Below are 23,258 nucleotides of genomic sequence, written 5' to 3' on the forward strand. Positions count from 1 at the left end.
GTTATTGTTACCTTATGCGCATTACATCCCTATTTTTAGCCTTGTACTGCCTCTTAGTTCTTAAGCCTTCTCTGACATCTGCTCCACTTGTCTTTTTCTTGCCTTGATCTTGATGTCATCTGCTTGTCCTGTGAACATATCATCACTTTAGATTTGTGATCCAAACATTAAAGTAAACTCAAGTACTCCAAATCTAAAAACACCCCCACCCTGGCTAATTCGGCCTTTCTTCTGTGCGCTGTGTTGAGGTTCAAACATCAAAATTGAGTAGGTCACCATAACACAGTGTCAGAGAGAGGAGTGCATTTAATTAGGGAGACAGATGGGCCAGAATTATTGGCAATAGGAGCAGAGGTGGGCTGCCAAAATGCATGCATGTTCTGCATTTCTCCTCCACTTGAAAAGGGAAATATCATTGGTTCATCTCTGAGATATGGAATAACGTCACAGAACAAAGGAACAAAAGCAAGTTGAAAGTACAATGCAATCATGTAGAGCTGAATGATGGGATGTTTTATGTTTTATGTAGTTATCTTACATATGACAAAGAAATTACATTCCTGACCAAGCTAAAATTGATGGATCTGTATCACAAGGGTACAAGTGACATTTATGGCCAAATTGAGTTACTTTAAAGGTGCTCTATGTAACTTTTTTGTTGGCATGTCCTTGTCTTAGAGGTGATGTTATTGCTTTGCCTGGAAAGGTCCATGGTATGACATTAAAAACATTACCATAGTTACAGGTCAGATATGCAGAGAGGCAACCCTGCTCTTTTCAAGGTGATCTTTTAGTAGTTAAATAAGCTATAGTTTAATAAATGCTAGACAGATAAGTATAATCCTATACTATCGAACAATCCAAACTCAAACTCAAACTCATCCGCGTGGATCTCCATCAGAAAAGTTACATTGCACTATCTTTGTCTGTGAAGTCTTCTAGGACAATTTTCAATATAAATGATGGCCAATTAAAAATGATCATTTAGTTTGTGAAGTTAGAATGTAACATAAACCCATTTGCTTCTCAATCCTCGATTATAAACTGTGTTGTATGTATTGCGTGTTATATAAATGTCATATATGCTGGCTCCAACTCGTGATGGCTTAGTCTGCAGTTGTCAAATGTCTATTAGAAACACCACGACAAAGGCACTAAACATTTAACATTTTGAAAAGAACTTTTAATAAAAAAAACATCGATGCAACAGGAAAACTAATTAAACTTGATAACAATAGAGAGGCTGCAAGAAAACATGGGCGGAAATAGCATAACTTTCTGACAGCTGCCAACACGTAAAATACGATCTTTTTAAATTTTGTGTTTGTCAACAATAACTTTTTTTTTTTTTCTTTTTTGAGACCATTAAAAGGCTGAATACATGATTTTTACCATATATTTCATCAATGTTTGTTTTGCCCCAGTACAGATATATTGTACGAGCAGCTTTTGAAGTCAAAATAAGCCTTATGCGCATTTTCTGACAATTAGGAAATGGACATGAGCATGAGAGTTGTTATGCTAGCTTTACCGTCACTTTGGACCATTGCAAACTGTTTAAAATGAACTGTTTTTCTCTTTTTAAAAACTGAAAAAATCTGGTACAGCACCTTTAATGTTAATTATTGTTTGTTGTTAAACTGCTAAAGGACAAAATCAATTTAAGCAATGCAATTTGTTGGAAAAAAAGAATTCATACTTTGGCTAACATTTGGCTCATAAAATGCATTATACAGGATCATAAACACATGAACGTGGGACATTAATGATATGTGTTGCTAGACTTTGAGTACTTTATGTAATGACCTCATGAGACAGGCCTCCTTAACGTCTTAGCTGTATTCATAATTAACAATGTGTGTAAATACTAGTTTGCTTTATGGAGCGTGTTAACATCCCATATCTTTACATTTTTATTAGACGCTATTTGTCAAATTACTGCATGTTAATAGATTTGTATAAAGTTTTGCCATAAACACTGATATTATAACGTACATTTAAGGGATTGAAATGTATTTAGAATTTTAGCTAGTTATCTTAGGTATGTATTTGAAACAACAAAATACAACTGCTCAAGGCAAAAGGTATAAAAATGACAAACACCACTTTAAAACAATGCAACTTCTACTTTAAATCTTCACATATCGTCTTTGTAATTAATCATGATATTACTAAGAGTTATTTTCAACTTTCACACTGCAAAGACAGCTGTCAGTTATGATGCACATTGGAGGGAACTAGGCAAAAGGTTAAACATAATTTATGGTGACAAAGCTTGCAATGTGAATGCAGCCAACAAACAAATAGTTGCCTGATTTTGATTCCGTTTACAGTTACAGTATTTATATTTAAAGGCACATTCTGCATTAACATTTTACACATTCCACACAACACACGGTACGGGACAGTTCATAAAAAAAAATCAATCAACAATCTCACGGGGCCCAAAAAGTTGCATATGTGTTATGCCATTAGTTCCCATTTTTTGTACTTTGTTACCTACTAGATTTTATCAAGGGACTTTCAACAACCTTGCTCCTGATTGGCTCTTTGGTTGATGAGTGATGTCACATTTTCACAGTCCACGTCTACATACAGTCTATTGTTGAAACATGCTCCTTCAGTGCATTTTCAATTAGGCTCCCACATGCTGCAATAATTAAATATTGAACCAAATATATGTCATTAGGACATCAGAAGAAGCAAATTATCAAAAGTTACAAACTGGGTTAAAACTACATGTTAAAGAATATTAAAACGGGCTAAGGAATTTATTTTACTCTCTTAACCTCAACACCTTCTCAACCTTACAATATTATTTTATATAGCACCTACTGAATGCTCAGAAGAAGCTACTTTTTCAAAAAACATATGAAGTTATCAAGGGGTAATACAGATTTTCAGATCTTTCACAGAGTGTGCCTTTAAAACCAATGAGAATACAAAACGTTTGGACTGACTAAACTGTAGTTATTTGCTGGCCGTCCTCAGTGTCTGTACATGAGTCCAGAGCTCCTTGACCACCTAAGGATGACAGTGACAACACAGCACATGGTTAGTTACTTATCTTTATATAGTCCTACACAGACCCAAGAAGGACAACATGCCAGGAATTGTGCTTTGTTTTATTCAAGTCTCTTTTAACGGGGTTGCTCAGCCATCGGACATGCCCAGCTTTAAATTGGCAACACCCACCATGACCCATTGACTCAAAAGGGTGGCCATCTTTAAACTTTTGGGGCTTTTTATGGTCCATACTCTTTATAGGTCAGCATATTGCACATAAAGGATGTCCTGCAGAGCTAGCAGCAAGTGTTTTTAACCTTATTTAAACTGCTTCACTCTGGACTTTGCCCCCTCTGCTGGTAACACTTGAATTCTATGTGCACAGAAATTAGGGCTACTGGAAATTTTAAAAGGCTAATGCTAAGGTGTATGAGAAATGCACCATATAGGTCCTTTACCATCAGTGCTGCTGCTGTGAAGTGGCGCGGGTCTGGGTGGGTGGGGGCAGGCAGCGCTACATACCAGAGTATATGACTAGGTGCTCCAGGTCTGACAGATCTCGGCCTTGGCTGATGAAACTAAAGCGCTCGCACAGATGTTTCTACACACTGGGATCAACAAGGCCCCGCTCCACCTCCACTCCACCCCCGCTGCCTCCGCTCTTTCACCAGCCCCGCTCCTCACACTTAGGCCCGGCTGTACAGTCATTTGGCCCTATGGTACACCTCAGGTCAGTGCAGGCCTGTTTGCAATGGCAGCCCTCTGATACTGAAGGGCGTAGGTGCAGGGTGTGGAGGGTGGAGCGTCTAGCTAGCGTGTACATAGTTTTACACCATAGCAACGTGTTATACTGGAGTGATATGACGCATTTTTGAAGGATGAAATGGGGTTGGTGAGATAACAGTGTTTGGAAGGTTTTAACTGAGAATTTGAGAGTAACAAATTGTGGTTATAATGTTAACTAAAGTACATAAGTAAATATTTGCTTGCTACATGGGTTTATATGTGTGTGTAATCCCCGAGTCTTCCAGGTCTGATCCATTACAAAATAAATAGACCTAGCCTATAAACAGAAACTGTAAACAACAGAGTTTACAGTTTCAGTATAGTTAGCTCCTCCCTTCAGATAGATAAAAGGCAGTGTCCACCAGTAATCTGACCAGAACTAAAGAAGCGACTTGGATGAGCAGCGAAATGTCTTCACTACAACAACATTTTGTCCAGTATACTTGGCTTTATGCAACTGAACTACCAAGCTACAACGCAAAGTCCATCCAACTATGTAAAATAGGACTGCTGCCATATCGATAAAAAATTTACAAATTATTACCACTTTTGAATCTGAAAAAAATCCTCCAAATTCTGCATATAACAGAAGCAGAAACCCATGAAAAGGTTCTTCTTGAAATTTAATTTGCTTCCAATTCAAAAGGTCAATGCATTCACCAGATACACACCACACCTACTGTCCTGGCAAATGTATAGCCAAGCACTAGATTTTTATCTCTATTCTTCCAAGTGAAAATAGGTTTCATCAGCCTTTTATATAATTGTAATTAGGGCTGGGTAAAAGTAATTAAACAATATCTGCTATACCATATTGGTTCATTGGTTTATTGATTGATTGTGTTGACTTTTAAAGGGCCCATATTAAGCTATTTTGTGATCTGTTTTAATGTTTCCTCATCACAAACATACCTGGAATTGTGTTTTGTTTCATTCATATGTTTAAAACACAGATCCTTCATATTTGGGCTGAGTTCTGTCAAACAGAACACACTCTGTTCCACCTTGTGATGTAATACAGGACTTTTTCTACTGTGTTTTTAAACTCCATACTTTCACTTCAGTGAAATCATTTGGATAATTTCAGTCAGGGAATTGCTGATCTCTATTAAATAAAAGGTCAAAGGTAGCTATTAACTTGAAAATTATCGCTTCATGACATCACATGGTGAAACAGAGCATTTTGAGCCTTGGAGATGTAGACAGAGTAATAATAAAGCGTTACTCAAACATGCGTGGATGGAAACAAAACACAACTCTAGGTATGTTTTTGATGACGTAACAGCATTTTAACATGGCTTAAAGCTCAATGCGTAATATAGGACCTTTAATAGATTTTTATTATGCAAAGTAGTTCAAATAAACTGTACTTTCTATAATTTATTTAAGCCAGAACTGCTTTGTAACACTCTGTAAGTGGAGTCAAAGGACCCACTGCATATCCAAACATCTGTACTTCTGTGCCAGTAGTTAATGTTGTCACAATACTGAAATATGAAACTCAATTTTGATACTAAGGAATAGACTCAATACTCCAATACCACAATAATAATAAAAACATTCTTTCTTTAGACATTAGAATATAATTTTAAACATTAAATAATAGCATCTTTTACATTACCATCTGGCCTTTTATCTGTGTAATCCCTCAGTCGTCCAGGTAGGTTCCATAGTGGTACATGGGCGTATATTAGTGTATGTCTCTTATACTTGTTCTGATACAGCTCAAGATCAGTCTAAAGCTATTCAGAAAAGGTTTATTTCAATCTGGTGAATGTTTAGTGTTTAGTATTGATTGACTGTTCAAATGCGTATCATTTGATACTAGTTTTAGTATTGAATAGTGCTTTCAATTTAACATTTGCCAATTTCCTTCTCTCTATTTCTTGGAAGACCTTGTGGTACAAGTGATTATTACAGCTGTATAACTGGCTGCTCACTAACAGCATGTGATGTACCGAGTGTATAATATAACATTATGACTCATTCGGGTTAAACGAAACAAAACTCAGGAGTTGTTGTTTTTCTCCCCCGATATGAGAAGGAGCAATAGGCAAGATTTAGGTGTTCCATTTAGAATAACACTCTTTTGGTTTGGGTAAAAGGCCTTGAATGTGAGAGAGGCTGGTACCATCCACATACCATCAGTCCCTTCATTAAGGATACAAAAGACACACTCGGCTCTAAATCAGCCCCAAAGAGTTCTCCATGGCAGGTGCACTCCCACTCCATCTCCTCACTGACACCGAATGAATATAAGTCATCGGCAGTGCACATTTCTGAGTGTGGGAATCCTTGCTACTATGATTACTACTTGCTACTGCAGTTCTGGAAATTTAAAAATCTATGCGTTTTGCAGTTTATGTTTTTAACTCCACAGTTCACAGTATAAATACACTGCCTGGCTATTTCGTTGGACTGCCTTTAGCTGCGGCATTGTTTCGATTTCGCTTCTGCAATGTCACAAGATTTATTTCCATCCAGTGTTGCATAAATTTTTCACCAAGAACTTGCATTGATGATGGTAGAGTCTGACCGCTGCACAAAGCCTTCTTCACCACATCCCAAAGATTCTCAATGGGGTTAAGGTCTGGACTCTGTGGTGGCCAATCCATGTGTGAAAATGATACCTCATGCTCCCTGAACCGCTCTGTCACAATTTTATGCTGAATGAATCCTGGCATTGTCATCTTGGAATATGCCTGTGCCATCAGGGAAGAAAAAAATCCATGGATGGAATAATCCGGTCATTCAGTATATTCAGGTGTCAGCTGACCTCATTCTTTGAGCACAGACTGTTGCTGAACCTAGACCTGACCAACTGCAGGAGGCTCGTACATATTCGCTTAGTTAAATCCAGGTGGTGACTTTTTTTTTGGCCAGGCAGTGTATATCCAGGAGCATTAAAGGTGTACTATGTACATTTTCTGGAGGATCTGCCAACTGCTTGTCTCCTTGGAGATATTATCCTTATGCATGGACTGTTCCATAGTATGGCATTAAAAAAGCATAATGAAATAATTGCAAGATTGAAAAGTTTAATACTGTGGAAAATTCCAGACAAAGCAATAACATCTTCTTGAAGCAGACCCTCCACCAGAAAAGTTACATAGTGCATCTTTAACATATGACTGAAATACTACTAAACTAAACTACTAAACTAAGCCAAAAATAACAAATCTCAGAACATGTTTGTTGGAGTCTAAACTATAGGGGTTGCAAGTTTTCCACATAAAAAGATGGGGCCCTTCGTGCTTGTAGAGGACAATGTAACACCCAAATAATTTCAACCTTTGCTATTTGATAACTGATAATTAATTGTATAGCCCTAGTCTGAACATCCAGAAACATACTTACATTTTTGTCTGTTACTCTAAAGGTATTCTTGACGTAATTTTCCAACTTCTGCTCTGTCTTGGGTAAGGGTTTGCCCTGATAGAAAACACCATAGAATAAATCAGGGGCTTAGTAGTGGGTCGCACATTCAATTACGAGTGGTCATTTGCCAGAGTGGATGACAGCCTTACCTCCTTGACAGCCGCAGACAACTTGTTCTTAATCTCAACCACAGAAGGCGATTTAGAAGACCCGGCCTGGGCTTTGTCTTTCCCCGAGGCAGGTGACTGTAAACAGATGTCAGGCAGATAAGGAGTGCTGATGGATATGTCAAATCAAAAAGAGATTTAGAACCTTGTAGATACAATGATAACACACTTCTGTATTCCAGAGTGTATCTACAACAAATCACTGATGATGTATGTTCATATAGATCAATTGAGATATTGTAAACTAAACAAATCAAGCTAGTTCATTAGCGTTTTACCTTTCTTACAAAAGGCAGTGTAATAAACTATAGAGAGATCCCTGGATACACCAATTTGTTTATGCAAGTTTAGGTTTCCTCAAATGCCAATAACAAAGCTACATTATCCAATCTCAAGAATTCCACAAGTTTTCATGCAGAGAGCTTTTTAATAAAATATTTGCAAATATGCATTCTATACAGTGATGGACCATTTCTTTAGTGAATTAAAAGTATTTGTACTCATTAGATAAGACCCAAATCTTTAGCTGCAGTGCTCTTACAAACCCTGCTAACACCCACACTAGTAGAGAGGAAATGGTTCCATTTCCACCTTAATGACCACCAGAGGTGGTGTTTCAAGCACTGGATGGTCATTGCTACGTATACGCAAAGATCATTCAGTGCTTGAAGCGCTGCCTCTGGCAGTCATCCAGGATTCATAGAACTGTAGTTGCAGTCGTACCTTTGTTATATCCTCATCACTGAAATGTGAGGACAGACTATAATCCATTATCTATCAGTTATAATAAATAAGCATTACTTATAATAAATAAAAAACTAAATTACCTTTTTTTGTTTCACTGAGTAATTTCCTGCAAGTGAGTTACATAGGGGTTTATTATTTTTGGAAGATGTATTTATCATTGTAGACTGCTGGACGTTGATCAGGTTGTGTTTCATTTATCAATATTCATCACACTGTTTACCAATTTGATCAAATGTAAAAAAAAAAAAAAAAAAAAAAAAAAAAAAACAGTAAAAGGGACTGTTGCTGTTATATTGGCAAACACTATATAATTAGATTGTGAGATTTATAAATCACACGTTAAATCTCATAGTTGACTTGACGGCAATCATTTTCGATTTGCATGCAAGCACAGTGACTGATCCGAAACCACCTGATGATTGGCTGACCACGAGTCCAGCGACTTAAGTTTGGACACATGTTTGAAACCTGGCACGAGAGCACAGCTGGAGGCAGATTAAAGCGTGCGCAAAGACAACAAATTCTATCCTAATTACTACATCATTTTACTAATGCATCAGGTGCAAGTATGCTTTTATTGTTGTCCAAGTGAGAGAGGGCACGTGCCAGCTCTACATTTTTCTATTAATGACAAGACAAAGCTCCAAGCGAAGCCAGTGGTGTGCTTCTCTGGAGGAGGGGTGCCTACATTGGCCAGATGAGGTTTCAGATGGTTTGCCGGTAAGAACTGACAAACTTTCCTCAAGTTGTGACAGAGTGTTACACAAGCCACTGAGCCTGTCGCTACATGTAAAACTAGTGAGGAATCCATCGAAATTGCAGGGTTTCATTGATAGCCACAGACATAGTTAGAACAGAAGTATCTGTTCTGGGCTTGGAAAATATAAAAACTGGACTGGACCCTAACACACAGTAATAAGATGACAAGATGAGAAATACAAAAATCCTGCCAGTAAGTGCTTAGAAATGATTTACAACTAGTTTATTTATATTAATAAAAGGACTTTTGATATTATATTTTATTTCTTCAGCATATGCATTTTTTTCAATGACTAAGTTCAGACAAAAATAAAAACAATAACCTCAACCTCAGCAAATAAGGTTGTTATGGGTGATTAGGTGATGAGGTTACAATGAAAACACGGACACAATCTAAGCAACAAGATATAGAAGCTATACTTAAAAAATGTTTTGATAAAGTCCAACAAACAGGTGCTACGCCTTGTTGGTTTAAACACAAAAAGGGTTAAACCTGGAGAAGGGGGGTCAGTAATGATAAAAAATAATCACTTGTCCCTGTCCCTAAGAAGCGTGCACTTTATAGCAAAGATCAAAAGGTATTAAAAACCTGCATAGCTCACTTTAAAAAGGGAACATATGCCACTGGCAGGCTGCCAGACAAATGCACTACGTATTTATTATTTACTGGCAGCTCTGTACTTCCAAAGGACAGCTGTGGACTCCAAACAGCTGATAAACACAAAAGAGAGCCAGCTTTTTCATCTGGCCCAGACGCTGATTACAGATGCCATGAGACGTGAACTTAATCACAAGCACACCATCATCTGATGCAGCCCTCGTCTTCAATCCACAGAAACACATGGCTGTGACACCTTTTCTCATCGCTCTGTCCAGGGATGGCAAGTGTTATTTAGCTGGAATGAGAGCTTTGAGGGGGTGAGACAGTTCACTGGGGACATTATTCTAATCCTATAAATCCTCAGTGCAATTACAGGGACCTGGCTTTTTGGCATTTGTTTTCCATTTACAACATTTATAGACTTAGTCAGGAGCAAACATCATAAAATTCAAAGGAAAAATAATTATATATGCAAACGTGAACCAGATCGACAGGCACCTGCTCGGACACATGTAAATCAGTCACTAACACACTGACTCACACCCTTTTGTGACAGGCCTGAATGGAGTGGTTAACACGTTTACGACCATGACGTGTGCCAGAAGGCATCGACATCTCCACACGGCCATCAATCAGGAAACACCAGCTGCGGATAAAGTCCAGCCATGGAGTTAGCCGTTCTGCGTACTGAGCCTGTTATGCAAGAAGGTTGAGTTCCATGCTGCACTGCGAGAGGTGAGAACAGCGGCGCTGGCAGCACTTCTGACAGGCCAATGTAATGACCAGTCACCTGCGCTGAAGGAACGAATGGAGGAGGGAAAAACAGACATCCACGCCCGCTCCCTGCTCCTCAGGGGCATCTGGAAGCACAAGCTGCACCAGACATCAAACACTCTGTAATGGGAGCAATTGGGAGAAGGTGTGTCCAGGAAGTGAGGGGTGTGAAGAGGTTGTCAAGAGCGAACAGTTGTTGTGGAGAAGTTGAAGAAATGTAGAAGAGGGCGGACAAAGTTCCACAAGTCTTCATTCCTTGTCCTCTGCAGACACTGACTCTCAGACTATAAAAGCATATTAGTAAACAGCTGATCATTAAAAGGGACAGCCAGTGACTGTCTACCATCACTAGTTTTAAGGACACTCAATACCAAATCTACATCCAAAATTAACCAAGGAGCGACAGCGCTGTTGCCTCGAGTCTCCTTTTACCTCCAAACAGGCACAAGTGTAAGTAACACAACAAAGAGTGGGAATTTACAGACTGCCTCAAGCACAAACCTAAACTGAATGTTAGACTCCAATGAACAGTTTATCAAGTGGGTGAAGTTATTTTGCAACAAGATTGTACATCATTTCAGCTGACACACCACAGTAGGTGTGCACTAGCTGGACAGAGGTGGCCTGAGGGGCTCAGCAGAGAGTAAACTGGAGAAGTGGTCAGCAGTAGTTGCCACTGGCCTAATCCTGGAGCTTTTGGAGAGGTGCTGTGTTATGTCTGGACAACAGCCACACACATCTCCCGCACAAGACGAGCTCTGGCCCACAGAGATTCAGTTTCTCCCCTCAGGAAAAAGACAACCAAGTGGCTTAGTGTTCGACATGACAAAGAATCACAGAGCTTTCCATCAGCATGTCAGCAACCACCACTATTTGCTTTGCACACATGCACTTATCTAAACTGACTTTTTTATTTCATCAGAGCGTGATGCATTGTGAAATAGTGTCAGTAATATTCTTCACAGATTATGTTTGCTTTCACAAAACAGTGCCAAAAAGGTGTGAGAAAGTGTCATAGAAGATGGAGGCTTAAGAAAGTGGGATTAGGCCTCAGGGTCAGGGGTTTAAACCCTGCCCTAGGAAACTGTGGTGAGGTCAGCTGTGTTTGCTTAACCACACCAGCCCTTCACACTTTGGGTTGGAGAGGTGGTATTTAAAGACATTCCATTATAGGACTTAATGGCCCGAGAGTCGAACCTCTTACACAAGGACAAATTCCAAAACACCAATAGTCAATAAAAGGTTTTGTAGTCTTGACCCACCTTTGATTGTGGTTTTGCTGAAGATCCAAATTTTCCTGATTTCTCTGGACTCTTGTTCAGCTTCTTTCCTGAGCTCTGCTGGCCCTGAGGAAAAAATAATATTAATAGATTACATCAAAATTGTTTGTAGACTGGCATCATTTGCATGCATGCACATGCATATATATATACATATACACACACTTTTTATCAGAATAAACAATTGAAATATTCTTATCAAAACCATTTTCGCACTGAAGTAACATACAACTGGAGTCTTGCAGTAGCTCTTTGGAGTGAAGGGGTTCCTATGGTGTTTCCATAGCTCTCCTTCACCTATGTAATTAACCTGTAATAGCAGAGGCAAGTACCTGCATTTCCTGCGCGCCGGCCCTGTCCTCAAAATCACTACTATTCACCCTGCTATGGCACGCTGTGGAATTGCCTGTGTTGACATAACCGCTACAAGGCAATTACACATACAATTTCCTCAAGCAGTGGCTGTAATGGAGGATGATGGAGGGTTGTTCCAGTGAGGTGACAAAGCATTTCTGCTAATTATAACATCAAGGAACTGATAGTGATCTTGTACAGAGTTACTGGTAGTCATTCATTAATGTATGAGCAATGTAATGAGCAAAAATAATGGTTATTGTAGAGGAACAGAGAGGAGAAGTTCAGTAAAGATTCAGGGGAATAATGATAGTACTTCCTTTAGAGTATCAAAATACAAATTTAGAACTGGGTCAGAAGGTCAGTAGTACTACATCTAGAAGTAAGACATGCAAGGAAGCAGTAGTTCCATTGATCAAGATGTTAATCCACAAACTGCTGCTGTGCAATTGGGCAGCACATGTCAATCATCTTATATGTGTTCAGTGACCATGTGATTTACCTGAGGTCAAAGAGGATACCAGTGCAGATTAGCCATCATGTGTCTAAAGAAGCACTATATGGATTTAACACATTACTATGAAGTGATAAAGTTAAATCATTAGTAGCTAATAGACATTAGCTAAACAGTTTGAAAACATTTATACTATTTTTCTATATTTATTATTTTAAGTTGTCTCTAGTGGCGACAGCTTGACTGAGCTAATGGGAATCAATCCACAATAAAGAATAAACAAATCTTGGAGTCAAAACTCGGTAATTTCCAGTGACATTACCAGAGAATAACTGGAATACAACAAATCACAGGAATATTTTATTAGTCCCCTGAGAGAGAAATTCATTTTTGCAACTTGTGAGGAGCCGCAAGCTGCTGCAGTACAGCCCTCTGAGACCCATCTCTAGTTCTAGAGCCAGGCTTGGTCTAGACTACTTAACCTGGAGGCGTTAACCTACTATACATGCTTTGGGTTGATCGGGAAACAGAGACATGGGAAGAAACATCCAAACTCGGCACAGAAAGGCCCGGAGAGCACAGAGATCAAACCCAGAGCCTTATTGCTGTGAAGCATGAGTGCTAGCCACTCGGCCACTGTGCCACTACTACTGGAGTAGACTGCAATTCTGATGGTGTTTTCATTCTAAAACTACTAAAATGTAAATACCATTCCTCATGGAGCCAGTGAAATGCTCTAACATGAGAGGTTTGTTTGAGTATGAAAAATAGTTTTTCAAACATTTGCCAATGATTTAAATCATAATTCAGGAATGTGCCGTCATGCCACATCTGTGAACTTGTATGATAACAAGTGTTTACACTAGTGAGTGAAGGGCTAATTGATCCCAGGTTTGTTACAATAAAATGACACAGAGCAATTAGAGAGAGCAAAGAACAAGTGCAGGAGACAAAGATTTAGACTAATGGAGCAGGAGGGGAGGACAACAGAATAAATCAACAGGTGACACACAAACTGCTCTGCTCTGGCCTGCGGCTCTGCTCTCCGTTCATGTCACAGGTATGCGGCGCATCTGTCCTGCTTTGATCTCTGGCCTGGCACAGTCTGCGCTTGGACGGTACGCTTCAGAAAAGAGAAGGCAATCGCACACGCACCCACATAAAAATGCACCAGATACACACACACACACATGCAAGGCTAAGTTATTGTGCTAACACGCAAGTGTTCAAAGGCAGCAGCCAGGTGCACAGCTGAAATGGCACGAGAGACGATAAAAGGAGTGATCATATTAACAGTGGGATGACAGAGGGACAAAGATATGCAGTTACAGAAAAAATAGAGAATATGTTTCCCAAAACTGTGCTTGTGTGTAAAAGTCTGCTCTCCTACCCTTGTGAGGACAGTGACTGACCAACAGATTAAGGCCTAGTCTAATGTTTTGTGACAAATGTTATCAGACTTGACAAGCTTCTCAAAGTGCTGCAGTAGATACAGTGATCATTCACCTGACTCCCACAATGACTTTTGACATCTGTTGTTAGAGTCGCCCAGAGGCTGAGTAAGGGAAATGTGGCTTCCAGTCTGCGGCAACAGCCCAATCCAGTAAAAGTATGCGACTTCAGACTCTGGAGGAACTGTTTTTGTGTTAAATGGCAATTACTAAAAGTCTGACTTAAAATTAATATTAAACCAATTTTTTATATTTATATATTTTCCTATCACCCAGCCCTGCTACTAAAGTGTGTATAGTTCAGATTTTAATTATGGGCCAAATGTAGTCAACTTATGTATACTCTACCTCGTTTCATTCATACATATGTGAAATTGTCAGTGTAGTTATTAATATCATCCAACAAGAGAATCAAGAGGAGCAGTAGGTATCGATCCACAGTAAACTAACTGCCTCATTGCTTTGTGGGCAGCTTACAGTGAACTAATCTGCTGATGGCCCTGCACAATCAGCAGAGTGTATGTCTTCTGTGAGACACAAGTGAATGAGCTCAATGCAGCATCAGTGATAAAAGGCATTACGTAATCCAAGAAGAATAAAGCAAACTAGTACGCCGGGCCCTGTACTGGACATTTGAGTTACAACTCTGCAATTACATTAGCTATTCAAATGCTCAATATTTACACTGACATAGGATACATAAATTGTACTATAGTGCTGTGCAAGGTATCAATTTAATGGTGATTACAATTATTCAGGATATTAAGGATACAAGGATTAAATATGTACTATGCAACTTCTCTGGTGGATGGTTTGCCATCTACTTGTCTCCCTTGAGAATGTTATTGCTTTACCTGGAATGTTCCAAAGTATGGCATTACACATATCCATCTACTTGGAAGGCAAGTAGGCCCCATTGACACAAAGAATGCATGTTTTTGCAGGTATTTTTGAGCAATGAAAACACTGCAATGAAAAAAAATGCAAGCTAGATAAATGGAATGCCATAATAATAAACATTCAAGGCAAAGCAATGACATCTCCATGGAGACAAGCACAAGGACATACATCAGAAAAGTTGCATAGAGCATGGTGTTAATTTTTTCTATAATTAATTTCCATATTGATTTTAGTGAAATACATCTACAATAAGTGTGTCTCAAGGTAAATGTGTCAGTGTCACCTTAATAAGCCATGTTTGCACTGTTGTTCTGATGCTGCTGTTGTATATATTTTCTACCTCCAAGTATTTTATTTTCTTTTTAAGCATTTTTTTTTTACTTTGTGCATGCCCTTATTTGTATTTATTCAGTGTGTTTTTATGTTGCACTTTCTCACTGCAGTAAGTTCGTAGTCTGTCAGCTGCGTTCACTGACGATGGCAATAAAAGTCTTCTGATTCTAATTCTGAAATCATTAGTCTTCTCAATTGAGTGACTGATAAGCCTCAACCATTTGTCACAACAAAAGGTGTGACTCTAGACTCATTTGAGGAGGTACTGACATTAAAAATGAAAAGAAATTAACCTTTCCTGAATAGCTTTAGAATGATCCTGAGCTGCATCAGAACAAGTAAGATCACATAGACTAGTATACACCCATGGACCACTATGGAATCTACGACTGAGGGATTACAGTGATATAAAGCCACATGGTAATGTAAAATAACTATACTATACTACAATAATGTACTATACTATTAATTAAGGTTGAAAATCATATTGTCTAAAGAAAGTGTTTGTATTATCATTGTGGTATCGGAAACAGTATTGGATATCAAGTTTGACAAGTCTGTCAACTGAGTCTGAAATTTTTGTATCGTGACAACATTAACCATGACAAAGCAAAAGTGAATTTCATTTGTGTAATAGTGTACTTCACCTTTAACATTATTTATGTGTGCAAAAACACAGCTGTGTCCATTTCCCATTGGGCTGTTTGTGAGTAAAAGCCTGTGTTTGTGCAGAGTGTGTCAGAGCAGCTCGATGCTAGTGAGACGGTGAGAATAGAAGCAGATTACAGAGGAGAAATCCGATCATTACAGCGCTCCCACCCTGTGTTTTACTCTGGGGAAACAGGTGGGCACACAAGCAAACAGCATTAAACCGTGCACTGTTTTGTCTCGCTGCTAAAGGTCTATGGTCACTGGGTGCACTGCATGTATGGGAACTAGGGCTGTACAAAGGCAAAATGCTGATCACTATTATTACAATATCAGCTAATACAAGAATACATTCTATTCTTTCACTGCCAGTTAATGAAACTCACATCACATACACATCAATTTTGTCACAATATAAAAATTTCAACCTTTTTTCAATACTAATATGTGGTTCTAATACAGCTCAAGACACTTCTAAAGCTATTCAGGAAAGGTTAATTTCTGTCCTGTGACTTTTTATCAGTACTTGCTCAAATGAGTATCTAGTTTCCTTACCGGTTTTAGTATTGATTTGTATCGATTTCCGATATGGTTGACAGCCCCAGTAGCCAATAATGATGCAAATGTGTTATGACTGAAGGATCATACTTTTTCACATTACATACATATATCCATCTAATTGAGGAAGTTAACATGGGCAACACCATTAATTGTAATCCTCTTGCTGGTTCTGTGATTTAACATATAGAGCAAAGTATAGTTTAGTTACAGTTATTTATAGATTACAAAACAGTTTACAAATCACCCAAAGACAGGGTACGTTGTTGACTCAATCAGCCTACTTTATATTTTTTTTACATTTTAATAGCAAAAGTTTTCTCTAATTCTCGATTTCAATGAATGGGTTCCCGCTTAACCGGAAGTGTCAACAAGAACAAGTCAAAAGAGGTCCGAAGTAAAAGAGGAATAAGGAGAATATAATTATTTTAGATTTAGTAAATTGCTGTATAATTGATCTGAAACAGCTTGTTGTCTAATTCTATGACCAGTCTTAATAATAGAAACAAATCCATTGACTTTCTATTCAAGACTACAGAACTTATTCTCTGAAGCATTTCATCATAGCAAGCAGTGAATGATCATTTAGCAGTTTTTAAGGTGTTTCTTTGTTACCCAACATTTTTAACCTTATGTGTATGGCCTGTAGTAACAGAATGTTAGAGGAGAGAGGATACAAACTATGGGAACCTGCCATAAAAAGGAGGGTACTCCTAAATTAAAAAATGTAATTTTTTATCATAACTACCTTACTTTATGCTGTTTGACTAGTTAAGCTTTAATTTAGGATGATACAAGCAGTGGCCTGTCCTAGCTAACAGACAAACCATAAATGGTTACAAGTAAAAATAGTACCTTCTCTCTCAAAAAGATGTCCCTGAACGTTTGCCTATCCTGACATCTGGTGGCCAATATGACACAAGAATCCCGTCTTATGTTGTCTCTAGCGTCATTTTTTTTATTAGTTTGAGACTTTCAACATTTAGGAAAGTATGAACACAACTGAGATGTACCTTTTTAAAGTCGGATTTGGAGGGCTTTGGTAACTTTGCTTCATTTTCGTCACTGTCATCATCATCAGCCTCACTTGAAAAGGCAGAAAAAATAATAAAACCATAAGTTGTGGGAATAAGTTGTGCATGTACAGTAAATAAATAATAAATTACAGTAAATGTTCAAAAATTAAGTGCATTGCTTTGGTAAGAATGGAGACTTACTCATCATCATCATCCTCTTCATCACTGTCATCTTCATCAGAATCCATTTTCAACTTTTTCTAAAAAAAAATCCCAAAACATATATTCATAAACATAATTTATTCTGACCAACTGTTTTAATGTAGTGTGCCAGTTATGCTAGAATTATCCTCTCTGTGTATACTTGTGACATGCTTTTAAACAACATTAGATCATTCATATGATAATTATAGCCTTTCCGAATAAGGTATTATTCTGAAAAGGTCTGCAAATTCATGGCAGTAATTTAAGGTAATCAACACATAGTTACCAATGGAGGTTTCTTCCCAGAGAGTCCAGCAGGTCTTTTTACTGGTGATGTGTTGTTCTCCTCTTCGTCTTCATCATCTGATTCCTTAACACCTACATCAAGAAAAAAAAGTGTAGTTTGATTGTAGAGAGTAGTTTGAAAATTTTAAAACTGGACAATGAAGACTAATATGTACTGTATGTTTGTATCAATAAAACCACACTGATATGGCATCACAGACAAACACAAGACAACCAAAAACAAAAAAACTACACTATATGAAAACCTACCGACAAAATGCTGCCCACTGATATAAACAGGGCCAGAGCCAGACTGAAGTCGGAAGGTAACTGGAGGGGTGATCTCAAACCCACCGAGTGAGACCTGAGTGAAAACAACAATGCAAAAGAAGCAAAAACTGTTATTAAAACTGTAAGAAACTGATAGTGACAATCGTTATTTTGACATACAGATGGTAAAACAGAAGGTTTCAGAGCTGCCAGTGGAACTGTAGTTGTTTTTCCATCAAATGTGAGCCCTTCAACTTCGACCATGTGAAACTTATCCTCTACATCAGCTCCAAGGCACACCTGCAAAAAACATAATACGTTGTATCTTTTTTTTTAAATTTATTTATTTCTTTTAAATTTTTCATTTTGGGTATCTTGAAGGCACTATAAATATCCAGTGCATTATAATTATTTATCATTTCAAGTATACTTAGTTGAGTCTGTTTTATTAACTATTTATTTTTCAATTAACCGAGCAAACATAATATTAAAGCACATGCACGAGTAATAACTCGTGACTGTAGAGTCACAGTCTACACAGATCTAGGTGAATTAAGCAACTCGGTGCAAGATGGTATTCTGGTAGGATGCCATGTGGACTAAAACACAAGATCGATACACAAATGGTAGTGCACTTACTGCTTTGAGGGATAGCTGCTGCTCCGTTTCATCATCATCATCTACTTCCACTTTATGCTCCCGTTTGGCTGATGTTAAAGTACAGCCTAGCAACAGATAACATCAGACAAGCCATAAGGTTAACACAAGCAGGCTACGTGTGTGCTGAAAAACAGTTTCACAGAGGCTACATGCCTCTACTGCGCTATCGCTAACAATGGAGTTGAATTGGCGCGATAGGAACCCCAAAGTTATCCCAGATTTATACTATTTTAACTGTCTAATTGCATAAACAGACTATTTGTACATTATCATACTTGATCGAGAAAGGTTTTGCAATAAACAATTGTAGGATGTGCCATTAAACACGAGCTCACCGAACAAAAACATTTGGGGTCTGCTTGCATCTGCCATGTTGTCCTCCATCTTGGAAAGGGGCAGCACGACTTCCGTCAACTAGCTTGATTGACATGTCCAAAAGCCAATGGCAAGTATGAACACAGGAGACGTCAGTAAAGCGTGAGCCAATGAAATTTGAGATTTTGAGAAAAAAAAGAACTATAATGCACGTTACATTAAGCAGCCGCTAGATGGTGCTGTTGTATTGGCTGTGGTATCCTATCTTTGTTTTTAGATTTGTAAAAGGTAATATGCAATGCTGAAATTAAAGCACATTTTTTAAAAGATATACTACTACTACTGCTACTACTACTACTACTACTACTACTACTACTACTACTACTACTATTACTACTACTACTACCACTACTACTACTACTACTACTAATAATAATAATAATAATAATAATAATAATAAGAAGAAGAAGAAGAAGAAGAAGAAGAAGAAGAAGAAGATTTTTTTTCATAAATTCAATAACAATAAGAAACTTTATGGAACTGTTTTGTTTAAAATAACGGAATATCAATATATATAATATATTAAAATTATTGCATTTTAATTCAAAAGATAAAGCATGATTGATCAGGGTCATTTATTTTGATAGCAATTTAATTAGCCTAGACCTATTTGATATTTTTGTAGGCTACTACTTCACTCATCTACCCTATGTATTGATTTTTTACATGGATATGAAATCAACTGCATTTGAAACTGTGATATTTCCATGTATAAGAGCTGGTATATCTCCAGTGGTCCACTTTTTGTCTAAACCACCTAATACAGAAATACTAGACCGGCCTATATGGTTTCTAGTGTAAATAGACCAGTATGGAATGTGATACAATATTTTCAGATGATGAATGCTCCCACTGTTGCATCTCATAATAAAGTTTGTTTCCATTTTAAGCCGAGAAGTGGTAACATCTTTTGTCAACATAGCATCACATGTCAGCACATTAGCAGCTCTAACTGAACTTGGCAGGTGAAGCCAGCAGTTAGTTGTGTCAGTTAGTCAAGACACAGAGCCCTAACCTGAAATTACTCTTAGGATTTTTTTTGTCCCCTCTTTGAATTCAAATGCTGAAGCCACTGATATAAATGAGACATGGATGTTTTTGCACTGAAAAGCATATTAATACAGGGAAGTTTACTCCTCCTACATTTTCTAACTACACTCATCTCAGCATGAAAATACCACACGTCTTTTAGAACAATGAATCTTAAGAATATTCATCATTCAGAGACTACAGTTTGCCCTTGATTAATTGCAAATTTGTATTATTGTTATTGTTATTTGACCTATTTAGTTAACACCAGTGGTAGAATGTAACAAAGTAAAAGTAGTAAAGTACAATTTTTAGATATCTATACTTTTCTTTCTCTATATTTGACAGCAGGCATCTGTACTTTCTACTCAAATACATTTTTTTAACTGGACTCAAGAGTATTTTTATTACTGTTTAAAACCTGCTGAAAAGTACTTCATGTATTACCACGAGTGTTTTTAGTTTGAGAGAAGAACTCAGCCTAAATATGTAAAGTTTTGAGTGTTAAACATGTGTGAATGAAACAAAACACAACTCCGGGGTATATTTGTGATGAAGAAACAACATTATAACATAGATCAGAAAATACCATAATATGGGCCCCTTAAATGTGTAATTCTGCAGATTTCTCTCTCTGTCTCTTTCTCTCTCTCTCTCCATCCCTCCATCCCTCCCTCCCTCCTCTCTTGTTCATCTTGTGTGGTGACATTTTATTGGATAAGGAGCGGGCACTTGGGGAGAAGAAAAAAGGTCTGAAGCACCTGCAGCATAGCACAATGGCGAGTTTAGAAAACAGTGAGGGAGGAATTTGTGTAAACGGGGCCAAGTCACGTCCTGGGAACACGGAGATGAAAGCCGCGTGGAGAGGAGGAAATGGGGGAGGAGGAGTGTCACCTGGAAAACAGCCCACCACTGACAGGATCCCAGCCAGGCAGGACGTCCCAGGAATCAATGCTTATAAGACCGATGGGGAGGGGGTGGCAGCTAAAGCATTCATTCTTTCAAGTAATTCATGTACGTACTACAGTGAACATTTAGTGATAGCATGACATGGGTATGGTTTTCAAACTTGTGCTACATTTGAGTTCATTTGCAAAAATCCAGTAGGAAGGAACTTTTTTGTACATTTTGTATACATTCTACTGTCTCTCAAATGCGGAAGACGTCTCTTATCAAATATGTTTGTGTCTATCAGTATGACCACTAACCCTAACCACAGATGTAAGAGTTTACTCTGGTGTTTTTCAGTTCTCTTTTCTATTTTTGTATTTGTTTTTTACTTGTAAGCTATGTTTGTTTTGACACAATGCTTCTGTCTGATTGGTTAATTCGTCTGTCAGTTGCGCCCATCAGAATGCATGGAGACAGGATATGGTTCCAGATCATATGTCTTTGTTAAGTATTGTTAAAGGAACTGTAAGTAAGAATTTTATTTTATCTTCCCCATATGAGGTACACATGTTCAAATCACATATCACTTTTACTGATAACAATTGTAATGCTGATTTTTTTCTTGATTATGATGGTCATGTTGCAGAATGAGCCACACACAAGTTGTCAGTTTCAGTGCTGAAATCCAAATGTAAACCATAAAATACCTCTCCCTGATGTTACTTAAACCCCAGCACCTACGGCCAATCATTAATCTGTGCTCCATATAACTCTATATGCATGTTAAGGCACTGGTAACTCAGGTTCAATTGTGATTGTAATACAGTTCCTTTAAAGCATGTGATGTCGAGTATCCCAGGAAAGATATTTTGGATCCTGCATATTGTACTGCTATCTTGCTATGACACAACTTACTGCATGATTCCGGCTGCTATAACGATATAGTTTTATTACTGTAGCCTTTCCTACAACTGCCTGGAACTACTCTCCCAGTCTGTGCCTACACCAACTCATGACTCGTGCTAATATCACTTACCAAAATCAAACCACGATGACCCAGAAGTCCTGGATCTTCTTAATTTTTATGTACATGTTCTCAGCGCATATGCACATTCTTTTATTCTAATTTATGTGTGAACATTTCGACTGATAGTAATCCTTTACAAAATGTTGGTATTTCAGCACAACGGAGTCTAGTTTGGAGTGTATGTTTAGGTTATAGAGAATGTGAACTATGGCTCATTTATGTGTAAGTATTTGTTGTAAGAATGAAAAGATGAGATAAGGAGGCCGACTTGTCCTAACACAGGTGAACCACAGCCACTTCCTGTCAACAAAAGGGGGCGGGGGTTAGATGAGAGACAAGTATTTTGAAGGGATGCTGTGTGTATACTGTGATTTCAGATATGGCAGTTTTTGTTATGACGTGACCCACAAGTATTTTTCATGATGTGACAGTGGCACTGATAACCAGTGCATAGCTGTATGGAGGGACTTGTAGCTCAAATAAGGACTTAATTAGTACAATACACAACATTATTATTATTGTTGTTTTTTTTTGTTTGTTTTTTTTATGTTTGCCAAATCAACCAAAATCTCTCCTGGATGCTTTATTCTGAAAAATCAAAAATGGATATCAAATAAAGCGTTGGAACAAATGAAATTATATATGCTAAAAATGTCAAAACCATAATGTCCATGTTTATAGTCTATACTCTAAAAAGTAGGCTAGTTTGCATTTTAATACAAAACTCATTGATATCATTATTGGATCGATATCATGTTACTTGCATATAGACTGTATATATAAATGCACATAGCTAACTGGCTAGCTGCTCAATTCCTGCTCAATTCCAAATAGGAATTGAGCACTTGCGATTCCGCTGACTCTGGCTCCAATGCACTTTACATTGAAAAACTGTCACCCCTCTCTTCATAACTGCTGCTGTTAGGCTCATGATTTTGGTCTTAAAATGTTCGTATTAACCCTCTCTACATGATCCTGGTGTTTTTATTTCACTATTGTGTCCGTATCTCAAGATAGGAACATTAATAACAGACAAATCAGGCTCCTTCTTTCACCAGGGTCGCTCCCACTAGTGTTAGCAACAGCTTTGTTTGACCACTCCTTGCTAAACCAGTGGTGTACACGAGAAGGGGCATTACCTTCAACATCCTGGCTCCGTATTGGCTCTCTGGTTGCTATGATACATGCAGTTGGAATTCTTGATAAGCAACTTGGCTCCAAAGTCGACTGCAAACCTCGATGAGCTTTATTTGACCCAATACTATAGGTGACATCACACTCCCTTAGTCCACGTCTATGTATTTG

At 38.0% G+C, this 23,258-nt stretch overlaps 1 protein-coding gene across 1 annotated transcript; it reads right to left on the minus strand.

The window, feature by feature from the left end:
• Nucleotides 1-1,164: 1,164 nt before the first annotated feature.
• On the minus strand, nt 1,165-19,052 carry npm1b (nucleophosmin 1b). The gene is made up of 11 exons (XM_033974633.2): nt 18,967-19,052; nt 18,611-18,696; nt 18,152-18,271; nt 17,972-18,065; nt 17,703-17,794; nt 17,414-17,472; nt 17,210-17,282; nt 11,481-11,564; nt 7,320-7,415; nt 7,150-7,224; nt 1,165-3,024 (listed from the first exon to the last, which is right to left on the minus strand). Exons 1-11 carry the CDS (start codon nt 19,013-19,015, stop codon nt 2,971-2,973), a joined length of 882 nt encoding a protein of 293 aa, XP_033830524.1. The 5' UTR covers nt 19,016-19,052; the 3' UTR covers nt 1,165-2,970.
• Nucleotides 19,053-23,258: the final 4,206 nt, after the last annotated feature.

This window comes from Periophthalmus magnuspinnatus, chromosome 10, assembly GCF_009829125.3.
Source record: "Periophthalmus magnuspinnatus isolate fPerMag1 chromosome 10, fPerMag1.2.pri, whole genome shotgun sequence".
In the NCBI taxonomy this organism is placed as follows: Eukaryota; Metazoa; Chordata; class Actinopteri; order Gobiiformes; family Gobiidae; genus Periophthalmus; species Periophthalmus magnuspinnatus.

What these genes read in the sequence shown, in the direction of transcription:
- npm1b (XM_033974633.2), bottom strand. Translation starts at nt 19,015, where the DNA reads ATGGAGGACAACATGGCAGATGCAAGCAGACCCCAAATGTTTTTGTTC. An exon ending in ACCCCAAATGTTTTTGTTCG is followed by an intron (nt 18,697 to 18,966) that starts GTGAGCTCGTGT and finishes ATCTGTTGCTAG; the next exon opens with GCTGTACTTTAACATCAGCC. An exon ending in CCAAATCCGACTTTAAAAAG is followed by an intron (nt 11,565 to 17,209) that starts GTACATCTCAGT and finishes TTTTTTCCTCAG; the next exon opens with GGCCAGCAGAGCTCAGGAAA.